Source organism: Salminus brasiliensis, chromosome 4, assembly GCF_030463535.1.
Source record: "Salminus brasiliensis chromosome 4, fSalBra1.hap2, whole genome shotgun sequence".
In the NCBI taxonomy this organism is placed as follows: Eukaryota; Metazoa; Chordata; class Actinopteri; order Characiformes; family Bryconidae; genus Salminus; species Salminus brasiliensis.
The window spans coordinates 8,243,752-8,261,000 of NC_132881.1; the positions used below are offsets into that span (position 1 = coordinate 8,243,752).

The window sequence follows — 17,249 nt, forward strand, 5'->3', positions numbered from 1 at the left end:
ATGCACTAGAGAATTAGTATGATGTGATTACTGATGCACTACAGAATTAGTATGATGTGATTACTGATGCACTAGAGAATTAGTATGATGTGATTATTGATGCACTAGAGAATTAGTATGTGTGATTACTGATGCACTAGAGAATTAGTATGATGTGATTACTGATGCACTACAGAATTAGTATGATGTGATTACTGGTGCACTAGAGAATTAGTATGATGTGATTATTGATGCACTAGAGAATTAGTATGTGTGATTACTGATGCACTAGATAATTAGTATGATGTGATTACTGGTGCACTAGAGAATTAGTATGATGTGATTACTGATGTATTAGAGAATTAGTATGGTGTGATTACTGGTGCACTAGAGAATTAGTATGATGTGATTACTGGTGCACTAGAGAATTAGTATGATGTGATTACTGATGTATTAGAGAATTAGTATGGTGTGATTACTGATGCACTACAGAATTAGTATGATGTGATTACTGATGCACTACAGAATTAGTATGATGTGATTACTGGTGCACTAGAGAATTAGTATGATGTGATTACTGATGTATTAGAGAATTAGTATGTGTGATTACTGATGCACTAGAGAATTAGTATGATGTGATTACTGATGCACTAGAGAATTAGTATGATGTGATTACTGATGCACTAGAGAATTAGTATGATGTGATTATTGATGCACTAGAGAATTAGTATGTGTGATTACTGATGCACTAGAGAATTAGTATGATGTGATTACTGGTGCACTAGAGAATTAGTATGATGTGATTACTGATGTATTAGAGAATTAGTATGGTGTGATTACTGGTGCACTAGAGAATTAGTATGTGTGATTACTGATGCACTAGAGAATTAGTATGATGTGATTACTGGTGCACTAGAGAATTAGTATGATGTGATTACTGATGTATTAGAGAATTAGTATGGTGTGATTACTGGTGCACTAGAGAATTAGTATGTGTGATTACTGATGCACTAGAGAATTAGTATGATGTGATTACTGGTGCACTAGAGAATTAGTATGATGTGATTACTGATGTATTAGAGAATTAGTATGGTGTGATTACTGGTGCACTAGAGAATTAGTATGTGTGATTACTGATGCACTAGAGAATTAGTATGATGTGATTACTGGTGCACTAGAGAATTAGTATGATGTGATTACTGATGTATTAGAGAATTAGTATGGTGTGATTACTGGTGCACTAGAGAATTAGTATGTGTGATTACTGATGCACTAGAGAATTAGTATGATGTGATTACTGGTGCACTAGAGAATTAGTATGGTGTGATTACTGGTGCACTAGAGAATTAGTATGGTGTGATTACTGGTGCACTAGAGAATTAGTATGATGTGATTACTGATGCACTAGAGAATTAGTATGATGTGATTACTGATGCACTAGAGAATTAGTATGTGTGATTACTGATACACTAGAGAATTAGTACAGCGTGATTACTGGTGCACTAGAGAATTAGTACAGCGTGATTACTGGTGCACTAGAGAATTAGTACAGCGTGATTACTGGTGCCCAAAGTAGGAGTGTGCTACTTTATGGGTCGGTTTCCAGACTCAGATTAAACTGAATTCTGTTTAAATAAAAGGAACCAGCAGATTATTTTGACCATAGTGACAGAAGGCACAACACACACCATCAAAGGTTCTTAAATACATATATTCATATTTATATATATTTATATATACTGTACTGATCATTTTGTCCATTCATAGATACAAAAAATAAGAAACATCTCATCCAGGTCTCTCTTTAGAAAAAACATGAGGTTGGAAGGAAAATGGCAAGTCATACACCTTCTCAGGAAATTCAAGACTGAACTGGTTAACAAAACACCTGAAGTTACAACAACATCAACTGAAAAAACAGAAATACAACCCCTTTTGAGAGCTTTTGCTGATCACACTTCGTGCTAATGTTTCACACTTCCGCCTACATCGTAGGGCACACCTGGATATCTCCACAACACGTTCACAGAGAAACATCAGGTTCTTTCATAGCTCAGGCATCCAATGCTGTACAACATGGTTAAAAGAAAACGCATGAGTGATACGTGAGAAGAACGAGACCCGCGGGAACTGTAAAACCATTCATTATCCCTAACGACTCCTAATACTAATGTAAAGTGGACACAATAAAGGCATAGGTCGGCTTTCCAGAGAGCAACATAATGTGGGAAAAGAAAAACTAAGGTACACATTGTAGTGAATATAAGAACAAAGGACAAACAACTTTCCCTTTGTACGATTTGCCCATGACAGTAAGACAAACATGCCTAAGGTAAATCCTCTGCGTGCTACCAACCAGGGCCACCCCTTGGTCATCAATCGGAATTCATTGGAACGTTTTTTGCCAGGTTAGCAAAACACCCCAGTTTTGGTCAAACCTCAAACTGCACTCTTTCTGGAAACTCTGTATTTGGGGTTGATTTATTGATTAAATGCATTTACTTAGGTTGATATGTCCATTTGTATTAGCAATAGTTAAAAGTGTAGGACAGTGGTGAACATCCTGAGGCTTACACTTCATTACCATACCTAGATGTTCCATCACATTCATCCTTATCACAAGACACCATCTAGGAAACAGCACAGAAACTGCACTTCCAGGAAACTGTCTTTAAAGAGAGGCACTGTATCCTTGTATGATCGTCTTTGTATTATCTGTATTACTTGGGATAAAGCAGTTCTCTCCATGCTGTCTTTAGTTAGCCCTCTTTTTTGTTAGTAATTAGCGCACTCAAACCTTTATAAAGAAGCAGATAACAGGACCTCTCCGCAGCTCTGTGCAGGATGAAGATACACACCCTATAGCATATGATCTGAGGTGACTCTGGAATGTTCTTAACTAAATGAGACTGAATCGGCTGGCTCATGCAAACACTGAGGATGGAGTGGTTGTTGTCCAATTTGAAAGAGGCTTGGGTTAGTGCACAGGTTCATGCTTACGGTTTGGGTTATGTTTTTGAGGACAAGAAGGCCCTTATCTGGGAATCATTAAACAGGGCGGAAACGCTGATGAAACATATGGTGGATGGAAGATCGGACCAACCCGGCACTGCGTAATAATTACATGCGTGGCCGTACACACGCGCATTCATTTGTGTTCCACATGCACGAATGCATGCTGCTGCTGGAGGAGCCAGTGCACCACAGCAAATAGCGAGTGCTGCATCTTCAAAGGAGAAGTAAACGTAGAGACTCACCAAGTAAGCCTGGCAAAGCCACGGGCTGCCGGTGCACTTTGAGAGAATATGCTCGCTTTAGTGTTTTGAAGCTAGAATTTGCCTGAAATCGCTGCAAAGACATTTTTGGAACCTCTCAGGTTGAGGATAAAAACACAGAAGCCACCAAGAAGAAAGTGACTATCAAAACCGGTGTAGCAGCTTCCAAAGTCAAACACGAAACATTAAAACATGGAGGAAAACCAAACGGCACACGACAAGAAGCCACATGAAACAAAACAAAACAGAAACGAAATGTGTGACAAAAAAAGGGAAAGAACATAAACAGTGGTAAAAGGCCTTCATCACTTCAGTCAAACGTGGATACCCCACTCCTCCTCCTATGTATTGTATCATTTTATTTATATGAATACCACTTTTCTTATAGTGCGTTAGCTCGCAGCACAAAGTGTGCTCTCTGAAGGATGTGGTCTCATGCCTTGAAGGGGTGTGGCTTCTTTGCCAGGGGGGCAGGGTCTGGTGCATGCAGGCCCCTCGTCTTCCTGGAGGCGGAAGTATTCTGTTTGTCCAGTGAAGGACGGAGTCAGGTCACGAGCAAGTGGGCAACTGGGTGTCAGCCTGCAGCGTAGCTGCTGAGGAAGGAGTAGAACATGGGCAGCTTCATCCGCTGCTGGTCCCGCCGACACCAGGCAATCACTGTGCCCTCGCTATTCGCTGTGTAGAGGTGGTGCCCATCACACGAGAATGTAAGACTGAAAAAGAACGGAGCAGCAGAAGTATTTATATAGCAATATTTTAAATACAGCATGAGCTTACTTTATAATAGGGCTGTGTATTAACACGAACCTGGTGATGCGAAACTTATTACAAATATATAGTATATGTGATATATTGCATTTTTTAATCATAAAATGTCATAGTATAAGGGTAAAAACACACAATCATATGCATGCAACAGTGGAATCCAAATACACAGTACAACACTGCAATCTAGCAGTCGATAGATAGCATTGTTGAAAATGAACCACTGTCTGCCACCAATCTTTCAATGTAAACTAATAATAAGAAATCTATTTTTTTTTAATCGATACAGTATTGCAAAACATATTTGCCCATCCCCCTACTTTAGACAACCTACCTTGTTGGTATACCTTAGCTAGTTAGACTATATAGCCCATACAATTTAGTTAGTCATCATTTAGCCCTTCATTAGGTGTCAGTTTCTGGCCACAAGACCACCGCTAGTTGGATATTTGTTGTTTCGTGGACTATTTGTGTCGTACAGTGCGTCATACATTTACTTGCCACAATAATGTTGGAATCGCTGCCTTATTGTGAACGGCTACCACCCAACCTACCCCAAATCTGGCCTGTCACAATTATTACACAATCACCTGACTGTAATCATCACATCCATCATAATCAGCTTTCCTGATTATGGTTGGAACAAATACATGTAAATAAATCGAAAATACAATGTGCCCTCCATTATTGAGTAAATGTAGTTTACAATTCTTGTCCATTACAATTATTTTTTAAGTCAAATAAATTCTTAGCTAATATTTTCCTGATATTCACAAGCCTAGTCATTGGTGGTCCTGTGGTTGTCCCATTGATTCATAAGACAGAGAGTGACTGATGAATTCAACAGAAGGCTTCAGGCCTACGGTTTTTAATGGTAGACCAATAATGCACTTATATATGATAACTAATTAGTTAATAAGTTAATAAACCAGAAACTCTGTATTTATGGGAAATAACTGCAATATTTATGATCTGATTGAGTGATTACCTGTTCCCATAAATCAAACATATCATATTTTATTTGTCTTGACGAGCATATTAATCTCCATAAAGCTGAATTTGCTCCAGAATGAATATATGATGAGAACACAACATGTAGCAACACACTATACACTATACAAGTACCTTATTATAGGCTTGTTGGACTTGGGAAAGGTTATTTCTCTCACTGGCTTCAGGTCCCATGTGCTCCACAGCCTGAGTGTATATGTGTGGGAGGGAAACGGAGAGGGAGGGAGTGAATGAGAAACAAAGAAATGAAAGGGCAGGAATGAAGAACAGAGATAAGAGGCTGGCATTGCATTGCATCACATTCAGACCACATACAGATAACAGGCCAACACCCCCAACCCCCCCCCCCAACACACACAAAAAACCCCCAAAACAAATATTCATTTAGCAGAAAATATGGGAATGTGGGAATGCAGATTATTGTACAAGCACTATTAAATCAAAATTAGATTCTTAGAAAAAGACACGACACCATGCTTTCTCAGGAAGACAGGATTCTATTCTAGTCAGAGAAATAATACATGCAAATGTGGTTTTCCACAGCCCAAGTCAAGTGACGCAGCACTTGGGGTAATGTAGAGCACGGCTGCTTACCTCACAACGCCATTCTCCAGGCCGCCTGCTATCACGTTAACAGACACCCCCTCTGGCTGATTGGAGAAGGCCACGGAACAGATGATCTCTCGGCAGTGTACGTGGCCGATCAGATCGCCGTTCACCGTCCACAGACGTAGGTCACTGCCTCCGCCCACTGCATGCAGGACAACCACATTAAAATATGTGTGAGAATACCTTACGAATACATTACTATAAATAAAAGAAAGCCAAAACAATGGGGGGATAAAAATAACATGGGCGTTTTTGACTTTTTCACTACAAGAGGGTTTTCTGTACTTTCTTTCTGTTCCCCACAAGAAATTGTGTTGAAATGAGTGTGTGTAGTAATCAGCTATACAATAAAGATTCAACAGATGAAAAATGCTGGAGTATTCCTTTAACTCCATTAGCTCTACTGCCGCCATGTTTGACAGTGGGTATAAACGATGCACTGGTTAAATTTTACTTGCTTTACTAGGTAACAATGACCGTTGATCCATGACACATTTTGGGTGGCTGCCTGCTACATCACCAGCAATATTTAAAACACACCTGTGCTTAAGCTGTACACGTTTTGGTGGAGTCCTGATATCTTCCTACTTTGAACCATTTAAGGAACAGCAAAGCATGTTTGTCTACCCATAAAACCATTAAGCTCACAGAGCCTTGTTCTGAACATGCACTCATTTATTAGAAACCCTGATTACTCACCTGAATCACACACGGTAGCGATGTCTCCGGTGGTCTCACTCGCGGACACTGCATTCACAGGACTTTTATGGCCGGTGAGACTTTGCACATAGCACAACCTAACACGAGAACCCTTCATTATTTGACATGTTTCAATGCTGAAAGAACAGAAATGCTAGAACATGGCTAGAACACCTACTCACGAACACACATAACATACCTATTGAGATCCCAGATGATGCACGTTCCGTCTCGGCTGACGCTGATTAGGATGCTATACGGTTTGCAGACAAACAGACCTGTGACCTCATCTGTGTGGCCATATAAGTGAACCTGGGACTCCACATCCATCTCAGAGGACTAGAGAGAGAGATAAAGACAGAGGTTTGTGTAGGGTACTTAAAGCAGCATTATGCAAGAATGGGTATTTTCTACTCCTGGGCTCCCTCTACAGGTGGGGAGTGTCATTCACTTTTATTCCAAAGCAGTGAATACAAATTAGACTTATAGCTTCCCCCTGAAGAACACACCTCATACATGCATTTCTGGACAAGCTGAGAGATGCAGAACCAGCATCTAAAGTTTAGATGGCTAGTGACTAGTTTCTGGATTGCATCCTGATAAGATATTAGCCACTTGCATCTACACTTGATAGTCAAATGGGTCTCAGGTTAACCGGACTTAAATCTGATTGCTGTGTGGCATGGAATATGCAAATCCGCTCATTATACAGCAACCAGTTGTTTATCTGTTCAGCCTAAAGATGGATGCAACCTAGATAATAGCAAAATTTGCTATTATCGATGCGGTCATGCAATTCTTTTTTTTCCTCAGATATTTGTTAAAGAAGGGCACGGTTCCTGTAAGTTGTCTGCAGCTTGTTTTGCACAGTAGTGTCTGTCCATATAGCTATTAAGCATTTAGCTTAGTCTGGGCGACAACCATGTGCATCCTCCATGATAATCTTCCTCACAGACACATATAATCTGTCCAATGACGTACTGCACTGGAAGAAGAGTTTTGCTTGTTGAATACGTCTTTAAGAGACAGATGTGTTTACACTGCTATAACACGGGGCTCAAATGTGTCTCTGACCAGCTCAGTGGTTCAAGAGATCAGATTTGTATCTGGTTGAAATGCATTATGTAGCCCTGAATGTTAGGGATGCTGTTCTCTCTATTACAGTCAGTGGAGAATCAACATGATTCTGAAGCTGCTATTTTAAGATAAAACTGCTACATAATGTTGCCTTAAATCACTTACTAGCGACTAATGTCAAGCTCGGACTCAGGCTCCGCTTCACAATATGCTTCCCTTTCATGAGAGAAGCAAAACTCATTTCCGCACAACACAACAACCAGGATTTTTGTATGAACATGAGACGAGGCTGTGGCGAAGCCTTCGAACCAGCACTTACACGTCACTGGGTTTATTTAAGCCAGCACTCGTGAAAGCAGCCGCTGCTTATCGCACTGTGCCAATAAAGAGGAAGATAACGGGAGATACTTGGTAAGAGACCTGGGTGTTCAAAATAAAGAAGGAGCACACAAGTGGTTGAAGGGTTGTGTAACCCTCTCTCCTGTCTGACTCCCAGACTCCAGCCCACCTGTGGGCTTCAGGAAATGTGTTTCTAGGGCAACGGGGAGATGACGAACGAGGCCACTACAAACATTGTGTGTGTGTTTGGAGGCGCTCTACAGGGAGTGATAATGGATGTGGGCGGAAGCGTGGGTGTGGAGGCGGCGGAGAGGGGGAGAAAGGGAGGGGGAGGGGGGGGGAGGAGGAGGGGGGGGGGGGGTCACGTTGCCATGGCAACCTACCATGGTGGTGGAGAAACGGTTGCTGTAGGCGGTGATGACTCCACACTTACTGCCAGTAAACAGCTGACAACCGTCCGGCACCCAGGCACAACTAGTCACCTGAGAGAGAGAGGAGAAGGAGAGACAGAGATGAATAGAGATACATAGAGATAAATTAGAGAGAGAGAGAGAGAGAGAGAGAGAGATGGACACAGAGAAACTGCTTGTCAGGAACAGACAATAAAATAAGCAGAGAAGCAATAAGTAAATAAATTGACTTATGGACTAATGAAGCCAGACAGTGCCTACAGTAGATGGCACTACTTACCACTGTGCTCTAACACCAGGTGAGCTACAGGCCCCTCAACCATGCAGCACCTTGAGTGTATCCCAAGGTTGAACCGACTAGCTGATGCTTTGATGCTATGCTGAATAATTCTGAGGTGGTCTTCTTACTTCGTCATTATTGTATACACTATGTGCAATGGAACAGCTCCACTTGGAGCAAAACAGCCCTGCGGCATGCTGCTACCACCACCATGCTTAACAGTTCTTAACGATTATTATATAGTGGTTTGGGGGTTAAATGACTCAACTTTACTTCTCCAACCATTTGGTGGTCATCTGACCATAAGTGTTTCCTCCAGAAGGCTTTTCCAGAAGAACCAGTTTCTTCTCAGCTGAGGGTGACCATGTAGGTCAATATCCCAATAACTTGCACTTGTGCATACAATTGTTTGAACTGTCTCTAAAAGGCATTCATGACATGTGCAAATCTATGATCATCCTTCTGAGATCTGCACTGAGCTCATTAGACTTTCCCATTGTACTGTGTGCTGATCAAGCCTAAGAGTGCTGTCAAACAGACCCTTTGTATGTTGACACAGAGAAGCTACCAGCTGTAGTCCATCACGATCACTAACAACAAGTTGAGAGGCCTTGGTTTTAGCAAGTTAAATGACATTTAACCTTCAGCACCATGAAATTCATACATTAACATTAACACTGGTTTTTGATAAGAATTCTTAAGATTGCTAGTTTTCAATGGCTTGGAAATATGAGTAAACATCATTAACAGTTCAGCACAACTTACACAGTACATCAAACACTGACTGCATCCACCCAAATCTAAAAGCTATGGCTATAGATATAGATAAAGAAAGTATTATTATTAATGAGTAGCTCATTAGTTGAGTTTTTTGTTTGGAGTTTTGATCATGTAAAATAGCTTTTCTTGTTCTGACTTGTAATGGTGCCCAACCTGGTGTAGTGGGGAGCACTGGATGAAGTTTATGGGCGGTTCACTCTGCTTGCTCTTAAGTCGCAGCATGTTGTCGGTGTAGCCCCAGCTCAGAATGGCCGACCACTGAATGTCTGTACTGTGCATACTCCTGACACCTGAAAAACAGTGGGTTCGCATCAGTATAAGAGATTTATTATGATTATTAATTATTTTACTTAGTATCATGTAGGTCTAGTAGGGGAACATATCAATATTGTACTGAAGTCATATAATACAATGTTTTGCAATACTCTATTCTCAAAAACACAATATCAAGTTTTAATTAAAAGGCTACATTCGTTTTGTGTTTCGTGTTTAAACCTCCGACTGCTGGATAGCAGCGTTGTACTCTCCAGATGCCACCATTCTGATTGTATTATAAAATATTTCTTTAATAAAAACGTTTCTTTGACACATATGTCATGCATCTGATGGTGTGTTTGTTTTAATACTATGTCAGCTTTACTAAAATTTTATAAAATAAATAAAATCCAAAAATGAACAAAATAATAAACAAAATCCGAAAGAAAAAGGACAGGTGACCTGACAAGTCACTCAGGTGAAATGCTGCACTTTTTGGTGAGCTTGGGGAGTTGCCCTTCCTCTTTGTTAAATAGAAGAAAATACATTTGAAAAGACTGCAATCTTTGTAAATGCCATGAGAACAGTGATTCTACCAGGTATCATGACATGGTCTTGGATCAGCTATAAATTGTTAAAGGAAAGAGAGCATAATGCTATGGCAGCATGCGATGTAGTCAGGGAAGTTATAACTAATATATGTTTATTTATTTTTATTTTTGTTATTATTATTATTATTATTTTAAGATCTGTTTAACTTGCTAACTGTATAAAAAAAACAAGTGTTCTGGGGCCAGTGTATCAAATATATATATATATATTTTATATTATATACATTAATACAATGTGTGTGTATGTGTGTATGTTTCCCCACCCTGCTCCTTGCTGTAGATCATCATTAGGCAGAATTTGCGAGAGAGGCCACAGATGGCACGGGTGGGCAGAGCCAGCAGGGAGCCGAAGCGCTCTCCGTGGGGCTGGCTGAAACACACCACTGGGTCGGGAGCACTGGGCGAGCCCACATATTCGCCCCATTTCAGACCCTTGATCCATGGCAGAGGACTCTGGGGGAGAGGGAGACAACAGAGAGTTACCAACAGTATAAAAGAAAAACAGGGGAGATGGATACTGCGTAATGGAAACCACCATCACTGTTAATAATCTGTTGTTTAAACCTGAAAATGTGCATCTTTACATCCATAATAACAAGGATGGAACCACACTTTCCCTACGGCAAGCCAGCGTTCGACTAGTCCTTGCAGTTTCCAATGCAAGCGTCTCGGCCATCATGGGAGAATGCCACCCGTCAGGGAGACTGAAGATACTTTCTTCCAAAGAACATGGAGTCAACTACCACATCTTTCTGAACTTCTGCCTACACACTACGCTCGAACAGCTCAACATGCTTGGAGAGAGCGCTCAACTGGTTCAGGCATGGCTTACATACTGACAGCGAGAGACAAACTCCCACACAGTGAGAAATTAGCCAAGTGTACTGTCATGAGCCCCGGCCACAGACAGCGTATGGCACCAGCTGAACTGATCCTGATTCACTGTGAGGCTTTTAAATAAAGTCAAATATATAATATTGGGATATTAATAAATAAATACATGTTTATTGTAACTATTCCTGGATTATATATTAAAATGTAAATATTTATATTTTTAAATGACATTTTTAAAAAGATGTACATTAATAATTGATGTTATTTAGAACAGATCTTATGTAATCCTATAATATCATCTCAAACTATTTAACCTATTTAGACAATCACAAAATAAATAACTAAAAATAATTAACAACAACAACAACAACAACAATGATAAGTATTATGTCAATAACTCTTAAAAAAAGCACCACCTGGAGTATTGACTGTTCTCATATTGTGGGAAAATTAATAAATAAACTGCATTACACAATACATACACTAACACATAACCATGACTATGCTGTCACTCAGTACATCATTGAATGTGTGTGTGTTTGGAGTGTCAAGAGATCTACCGCACCGCAAAAACAATGTACTTTTATATATGGATATACACCTCATCCCCATCTCGAGGTGATTTGTTCCATTTCAAATCATCAATTTGTAGAGACAGAACAGAAACAAAATTAACTGGTCATTAATTAACTTTAAATTGCAATTAAAATTACATCCAATTACTTTTTTTATAAATGGAAACTTCTGCCATTATAATAGTGTGGGCTTTGGTCTCACCGGGTAGACAATCTCTTTGGTCTGCTCACGGCTCTCCCTGAAGGCCAGCTGCACCAGAAGGCCCATAGCTGCAGGTAGCTCTCCCTCCATCATGAGTTTGGGTCCAGCCCGGCTGATGTGGGTGGCATTAAACAGCTGCCTGGGCGTCTGGCCATAAGTCTTGATCATGGTCTCCAAGGCCCGTCGCTGCACGGGGTCTTCCACCGCAGACACATCCATGCCAAAATACGTCTACAAAGCAAAACACAGGCTTTGAGAGTGCCTCTAGGATTTTGTTTCAACTTCATAACAAAAGGGGAGAGCAAAAAGTGTAAATGAGAATAACTGAAAAAAAAAAAAAAATAAAAAAAAAAAAAATAAAAAAAAATAAAAAAAAAAAATATATATATATATATATATATATATATATATATATATATATATATATATATATATATATATATATATTTGAAACAAAGGCTCTAATAATGTTTGACTCTATGCGGGTTATGAGTGACATGGACATGCTCATAATAGAAGTGGAGAGCATTTGTCCAGGAAGTTAATATATAATAACATATATAATAACAGTCAGATGTCTTGTATGTTCATAAGATATACTATAAACAAATATAACCACTTCAAAACAAATCAAATAAAGCTTAAGCAGTTTATCTAGAGTACACACCCAAATATACCCTTTATATCAGTTACACAACCAATAGTGCGACTGCTCTGATTTCTGATAAGGCAATCAAGCTCTGCAGACCAGTAACAGAGGAAATGCTAATGTTAGCCATGCCTAAGCATGACCATTCCTTCCCTACTGGCTTTAAATAAACTAATAAAAGACAGAGACTGCACTGTATACAGTCAGTCAGAAGACAGTATTGTCATATTTCTGTGATTTTAAAAGGTGCATGTATTTGTCACTGTACACTGTACAGCGAAATGTGTCCTCCGCATTTAACCCATCTGGAAGTGAACACACACTCACACACACACATGTGTGTTAGGGGCGGTGAGTACACACACACACCCAGAGCGGTGGGCAGCCAACTCCAGCGCCCGGGGAGCAGAGAGGGTAATGGGCCTTGCTCAAGGGCCCAACAGTGGCAGCTTGCCGAGCCCGGGAATCGAACCCACAACCCTGTTATCGATAACCCGGCGCTCTAACCGCTGAGCCACCACTGCCCCAGCCACCACTGCCCCAGCACTGTTTACTGTAGGTGAGTTAGCCAGCATGCTAATCGCTAACTTAACTATTTAGCTGAGAGGAGCTGGCACACTAATCACCCACCCAAGTAAGCTAACATTAGTGCAAAATGTTGTCTGATGACTGGTAAAAACATCTTCTTAATGTCAGTAATAACCACATCACCAGACCTACAGACAGCTGAAAGGGGTTTGGTTAGAAAATGTTCATAGATACATAGCATGTACAGTTTTCAAATGAAAGGAGACCCGTGAGCTGTGAGAAAACGAACCGCTGGATGGAAAACGTTGATGGCATGGATGGCAGCCTTGCCCTTCTGCTTAAGGCCAAAGACCAGATCGATCCACTGGCAGAGCGTCTGCGACACCTGGTCTGATTCCAGAGCCTGCCTGTGGATCAAGATGAAGAGCCGGGGGTCGTTTCTGGCCCAGGGAGGCAGGTTCACATGGTTCACCCGTTCACTGTTTTGACGAACCCCAAAGTCAAAACCTGGAAGAACATATGATGAATATGAGAGCGTGGACACAATATCTTCGCTTAGGAGATATTTTCATTTCATCTTCAAAACGTCTTCAACAAAAGTGTTAGATTTTAGACTTAAATAGGTTTAATGCAAAACCTGTAATGTAAAATGTTGCAATAAACTAATATATCTACTCAGGAATGTTCTAAAGAAAAAATAATTACCCTAAAAATTGTAAGCAGGGATGATGACAAATTACAACGGTTACAACAAATATTCAGTTGAATTGAACATTTACATTTAAGGCATTTAGCAGACGCTCTTATCCAGAACACCTTAGAAAATACCCTTAGCTAGTTTGTATCAGCTAGGATCCAAACCTTCAATACTGAAAGACGTTGGTTGTACAGTTGGTAACAGGAAATTATTGCTTAATGCATGCCTATTTATAATGATCTTCAAATAGATTTTAATTAAATATTAAGAGCACCAAGTATATCTGAAATCTAAGTGAAAAACAAAGAGCTGAATGCTGTAAACTCAGAGCAGGAAATAGTAACTGTGCAGAATCCAACAGAATGCAGAGTGCAGAACTTGGTTTTTAAATGCTCCTAAAAAAAAAAAAAATGAAGCATGTTGCAGACAATAGCTGTGTCCCAACTGCATAATACACACTAATCCTATAAGATATATTATTCGTCATAGTGTGGGTTTGGAAGCAGCTTCTCCCTTCTGTTTCACATTTCACTGTGGGATAATGGTGTTCATCGTAACCACACGCAAAAACAGTCTTGATTTATACTACATATTACAGACTCAAAAAACAGTATTACTAATCAGTATGCAATTGGGACACGCCCCAATGTGGGGTTTTCTATAGTTGTCTTGGAAAATTGCCATTAGATTAGATGTTGTATGCTTGCAGAATGTTGAGATGTTGAGGGCTTGTAGAAATTTTTAAAGCTTGTCTGAAAACCATACGTGTCTTAAAAGAAATACCTTCTCTGTTGACCAAAAACTCAGGCAGGTAGAAGAACTCTGGGATGAGCTCCTTAACGTCGGTCATCGACTCGTAGGAGGACAGTCTCCAAGTGGTGTTCATGGAGTGGAAGGTTCGGTCGGGAATATCAAAGCTCTGGTCTACATGGATCAGACACAAATGGCATTTTTTGATGGTACTTTTGTTAACATGAATAACCCCTCCTTGGGAAGAAAAGGACATTAAGGTATAAAAGAATAGAGAGAGGGAAAGGGGAAATACATATGATACAAAAGGTTGAAGCAGCTTTTAAAGCCTAATGCATTCTGCTCCAGACTTCAGAACACCCTGTTCACTTCAGAGCAGCCTTTTAAAGCATCGCGTCTACGGCCTGTTTGAAGATCGGCTGCCTAGGAAATGCAGGTGCTGCTCAACATTATGCAGAATGTTAATTGTGAACACTGGATGGTAGAAAAAGAGCCCCCCCCCCCCTTTTCAATATGCTGCACCTGCTCAACCTCTCAGACTGTGGAATTCTACATTAGAGCTTAAGATCACCTTGGTATGCCAGGAACATTTTGGTGAAGGGCGGCATCCTGACCAGGAAATGAAGGACTGTACCACTGTTGGAGTAATGAGAACCGTAGTGGTAAGGCTGCACAGGTGGCATGGGATCGTCCTCACGGGCACCCTTCTTATACTCCTCTTCCAAGTACTACAATAGCAGACAGAGATGCAGAATTAAGATAGATAATGTTAATAAGAACTACACATTTACATGCAAAAACAAACAAACAAACAAAAATAAAAGACAATTACCCTGTAGTTGTCCACATATCTGTCCTCTTTCTCTTTGGATTGTACAGCAATTGGTTTGCTGAGGTTTCTGCCATAAAGAAAAAAGAAAGGTATAAAGAGTATGAGCAATAAATCACTGCCACATTTCCACTTCGCAACTGCTGCCATCACTGCCATCATCCATCATCTGCCTTAACCTGTAGCTTTAGGAAAGTTTGGATATGTTTCACTCTAAACGGAAAGGTTTTTGTCTTATCTAGACACAGGAGCACAACATGTGGGTTTGGATGTTAATTAAGTATGGTCTTCACCTAACTATTAAATTACTACAAATGAAAATCCCTTGAGCCTCATTTTTCCTTTGTAGTTTATTTTCTTAATTCTAAATGTTCTTCTATTTACTTTATTTTATTACTATGCTTTCTTTTTCCATCTAATCCTTATTAGATTACCCATCTTATCCTTAACTGTACTTCATTTTTGTCCTATTCTGTAATTGTTTTAAAATTCAATAAATGGTTAACCTCATAAATAAATAAATAAAGGAGATCTGCCATTACCTTCAAGTTTCTTACTCAACAGCCATTTTCCCTCTTCAATTTTTAATTCCACATTAAATGGTTACATTTAGTATTAATAATAATGTGTAATGGAGTTGTTGCTCAACCTCATAAGTTTCATTTCCATTCAGAACTTCAGACAGATGTTATTATATAACCATTTCAAAATTCAAAAACAACTTAAACAGCATCGTCTCTGCAGTTATCCTCACAGTCAGCGGAGTGTAAAGTGTGAAGTTTTGCTAAAAGCTTTCGTTTGTTTCAGTATATGGAAAATTTAAAACGTTTTATTCCTGTAAAGGATATGCTACCGTATCATCAGTGAACATTTTGTTGCTGTCTAATAAAAAAAAAACATGCATCTCCAGAAGGGTGACTTTACAGGATAAAGCGAAATAGTGCTTAACTTTGAATGGAAGTCAATGTAAAAGTAGAGTTTTGTAACGCAATAAAGCATTTGTTTCGGTACAGTGTACAGAGCATCTACAGGGTCCAAACGATGGATAAAACAAAAACAGAAAGCAATAATATAGGTTTGCTACATCTAAAAATACTATAAAAACAATCTATATTAAGAATGCATAGAAAATGCGTGTAAAATGTCACACATTCAGTGGAAAGTGTTATTATGGGGACTGTGATGAGTAATGTGGGAATAGGATGAAGGTGGTGTTAAAGAAGAAGTTGGAGATGCTTTTAACAGTCAGATTTCCCCTTCAACCACATGGTCTTTTACCTGTAGATGTTTGGGTCCTGCAGGTCCAGGGTCTCACTGATGTAGTCTCTCAGGATGAAAGGAAACACGGGGTATTGCATCAGGTCGTTGAAAGAGCGCCCTGCGTGCTTGTTGAGATGGGTAAGGTACTCAAAATTGGTGATTTGGCTGGAGCCCCACAGCTGCGTGAGGGCACTGATGTTGTCGTACTCCAGCAAATTAGGCAGCTCAGATGTGAGAATGTTGTGGTAGACGTCGTCACGGAACTGAGGCAGAGAAGAGCGCATGGGAAAAGACAGCAGGAGACACAAACGGTGAAGAATAAGCAGTGGATGGAATGTCAAGGACAACAATGTCAGTTTAATTACAGAAAATAATATGATTATAATCATAATATAATGAAAGCAAATTATCTATAGATTATTTTGATAATGAATACAAAAGAATACACTATATGGACATAAGTATTGGGACCTGCTCACTGTTTCTTCTAAAATCACTGGAAGCTATTAAAGAGAGAGTATATCCCGCTTTTTTTGGAGTAACTATCTCTACTGTACATGGAAGGCTTTCTATTAGATTTTGGAACACTGCTGTGAGGATTTGATTAATTGGTGGTTTTACCCTTCAAGCCCACACCTGGCAATAGGGCCATGTTAATCTGCTCCAGTGAGTTCTATTCCACTGGCAGTACTTCTCTACAGGGCCTAGACAAGCTGATTGTATGCATTTGCACATCTGTGTCAGCAATGGGTGCAGCTTAAAGTAGCTGAATGCATCCATTAGAAGGGTGTCCACAAACATTTGGACATGTAGTGTTTAAAGTGCGCCTATGAGG

The 17,249-nt window shown here is 39.9% G+C and overlaps 1 protein-coding gene across 7 annotated transcripts in view; it reads right to left on the reverse strand.

Moving 5' to 3' along the window:
* Positions 1–1,672: 1,672 nt before the first annotated feature.
* Positions 1,673–17,249, reverse strand: part of lyst (lysosomal trafficking regulator) — an 85,639-nt gene continuing 70,062 nt past the window's right edge. For all 7 annotated transcript variants that reach the window (XM_072677464.1, XM_072677465.1, XM_072677462.1 and 4 more), the window contains exons 41-54: positions 16,433–16,677; positions 15,158–15,224; positions 14,897–15,053; positions 14,359–14,499; positions 13,168–13,385; positions 11,702–11,932; positions 10,354–10,543; positions 9,378–9,514; positions 8,138–8,236; positions 6,538–6,677; positions 6,339–6,436; positions 5,625–5,781; positions 5,145–5,216; positions 1,673–3,967 (exon numbers count right to left, since the gene is read on the reverse strand). In XM_072677464.1, coding sequence (XP_072533565.1) covers positions 3,829–3,967; positions 5,145–5,216; positions 5,625–5,781; positions 6,339–6,436; positions 6,538–6,677; positions 8,138–8,236; positions 9,378–9,514; positions 10,354–10,543; positions 11,702–11,932; positions 13,168–13,385; positions 14,359–14,499; positions 14,897–15,053; positions 15,158–15,224; positions 16,433–16,677 — 2,091 coding nt within the window. In that variant the 3' untranslated portion in view covers positions 1,673–3,828. The remainder of the gene's footprint in view (positions 3,968–5,144; positions 5,217–5,624; positions 5,782–6,338; positions 6,437–6,537; positions 6,678–8,137; positions 8,237–9,377; positions 9,515–10,353; positions 10,544–11,701; positions 11,933–13,167; positions 13,386–14,358; positions 14,500–14,896; positions 15,054–15,157; positions 15,225–16,432; positions 16,678–17,249) is intronic.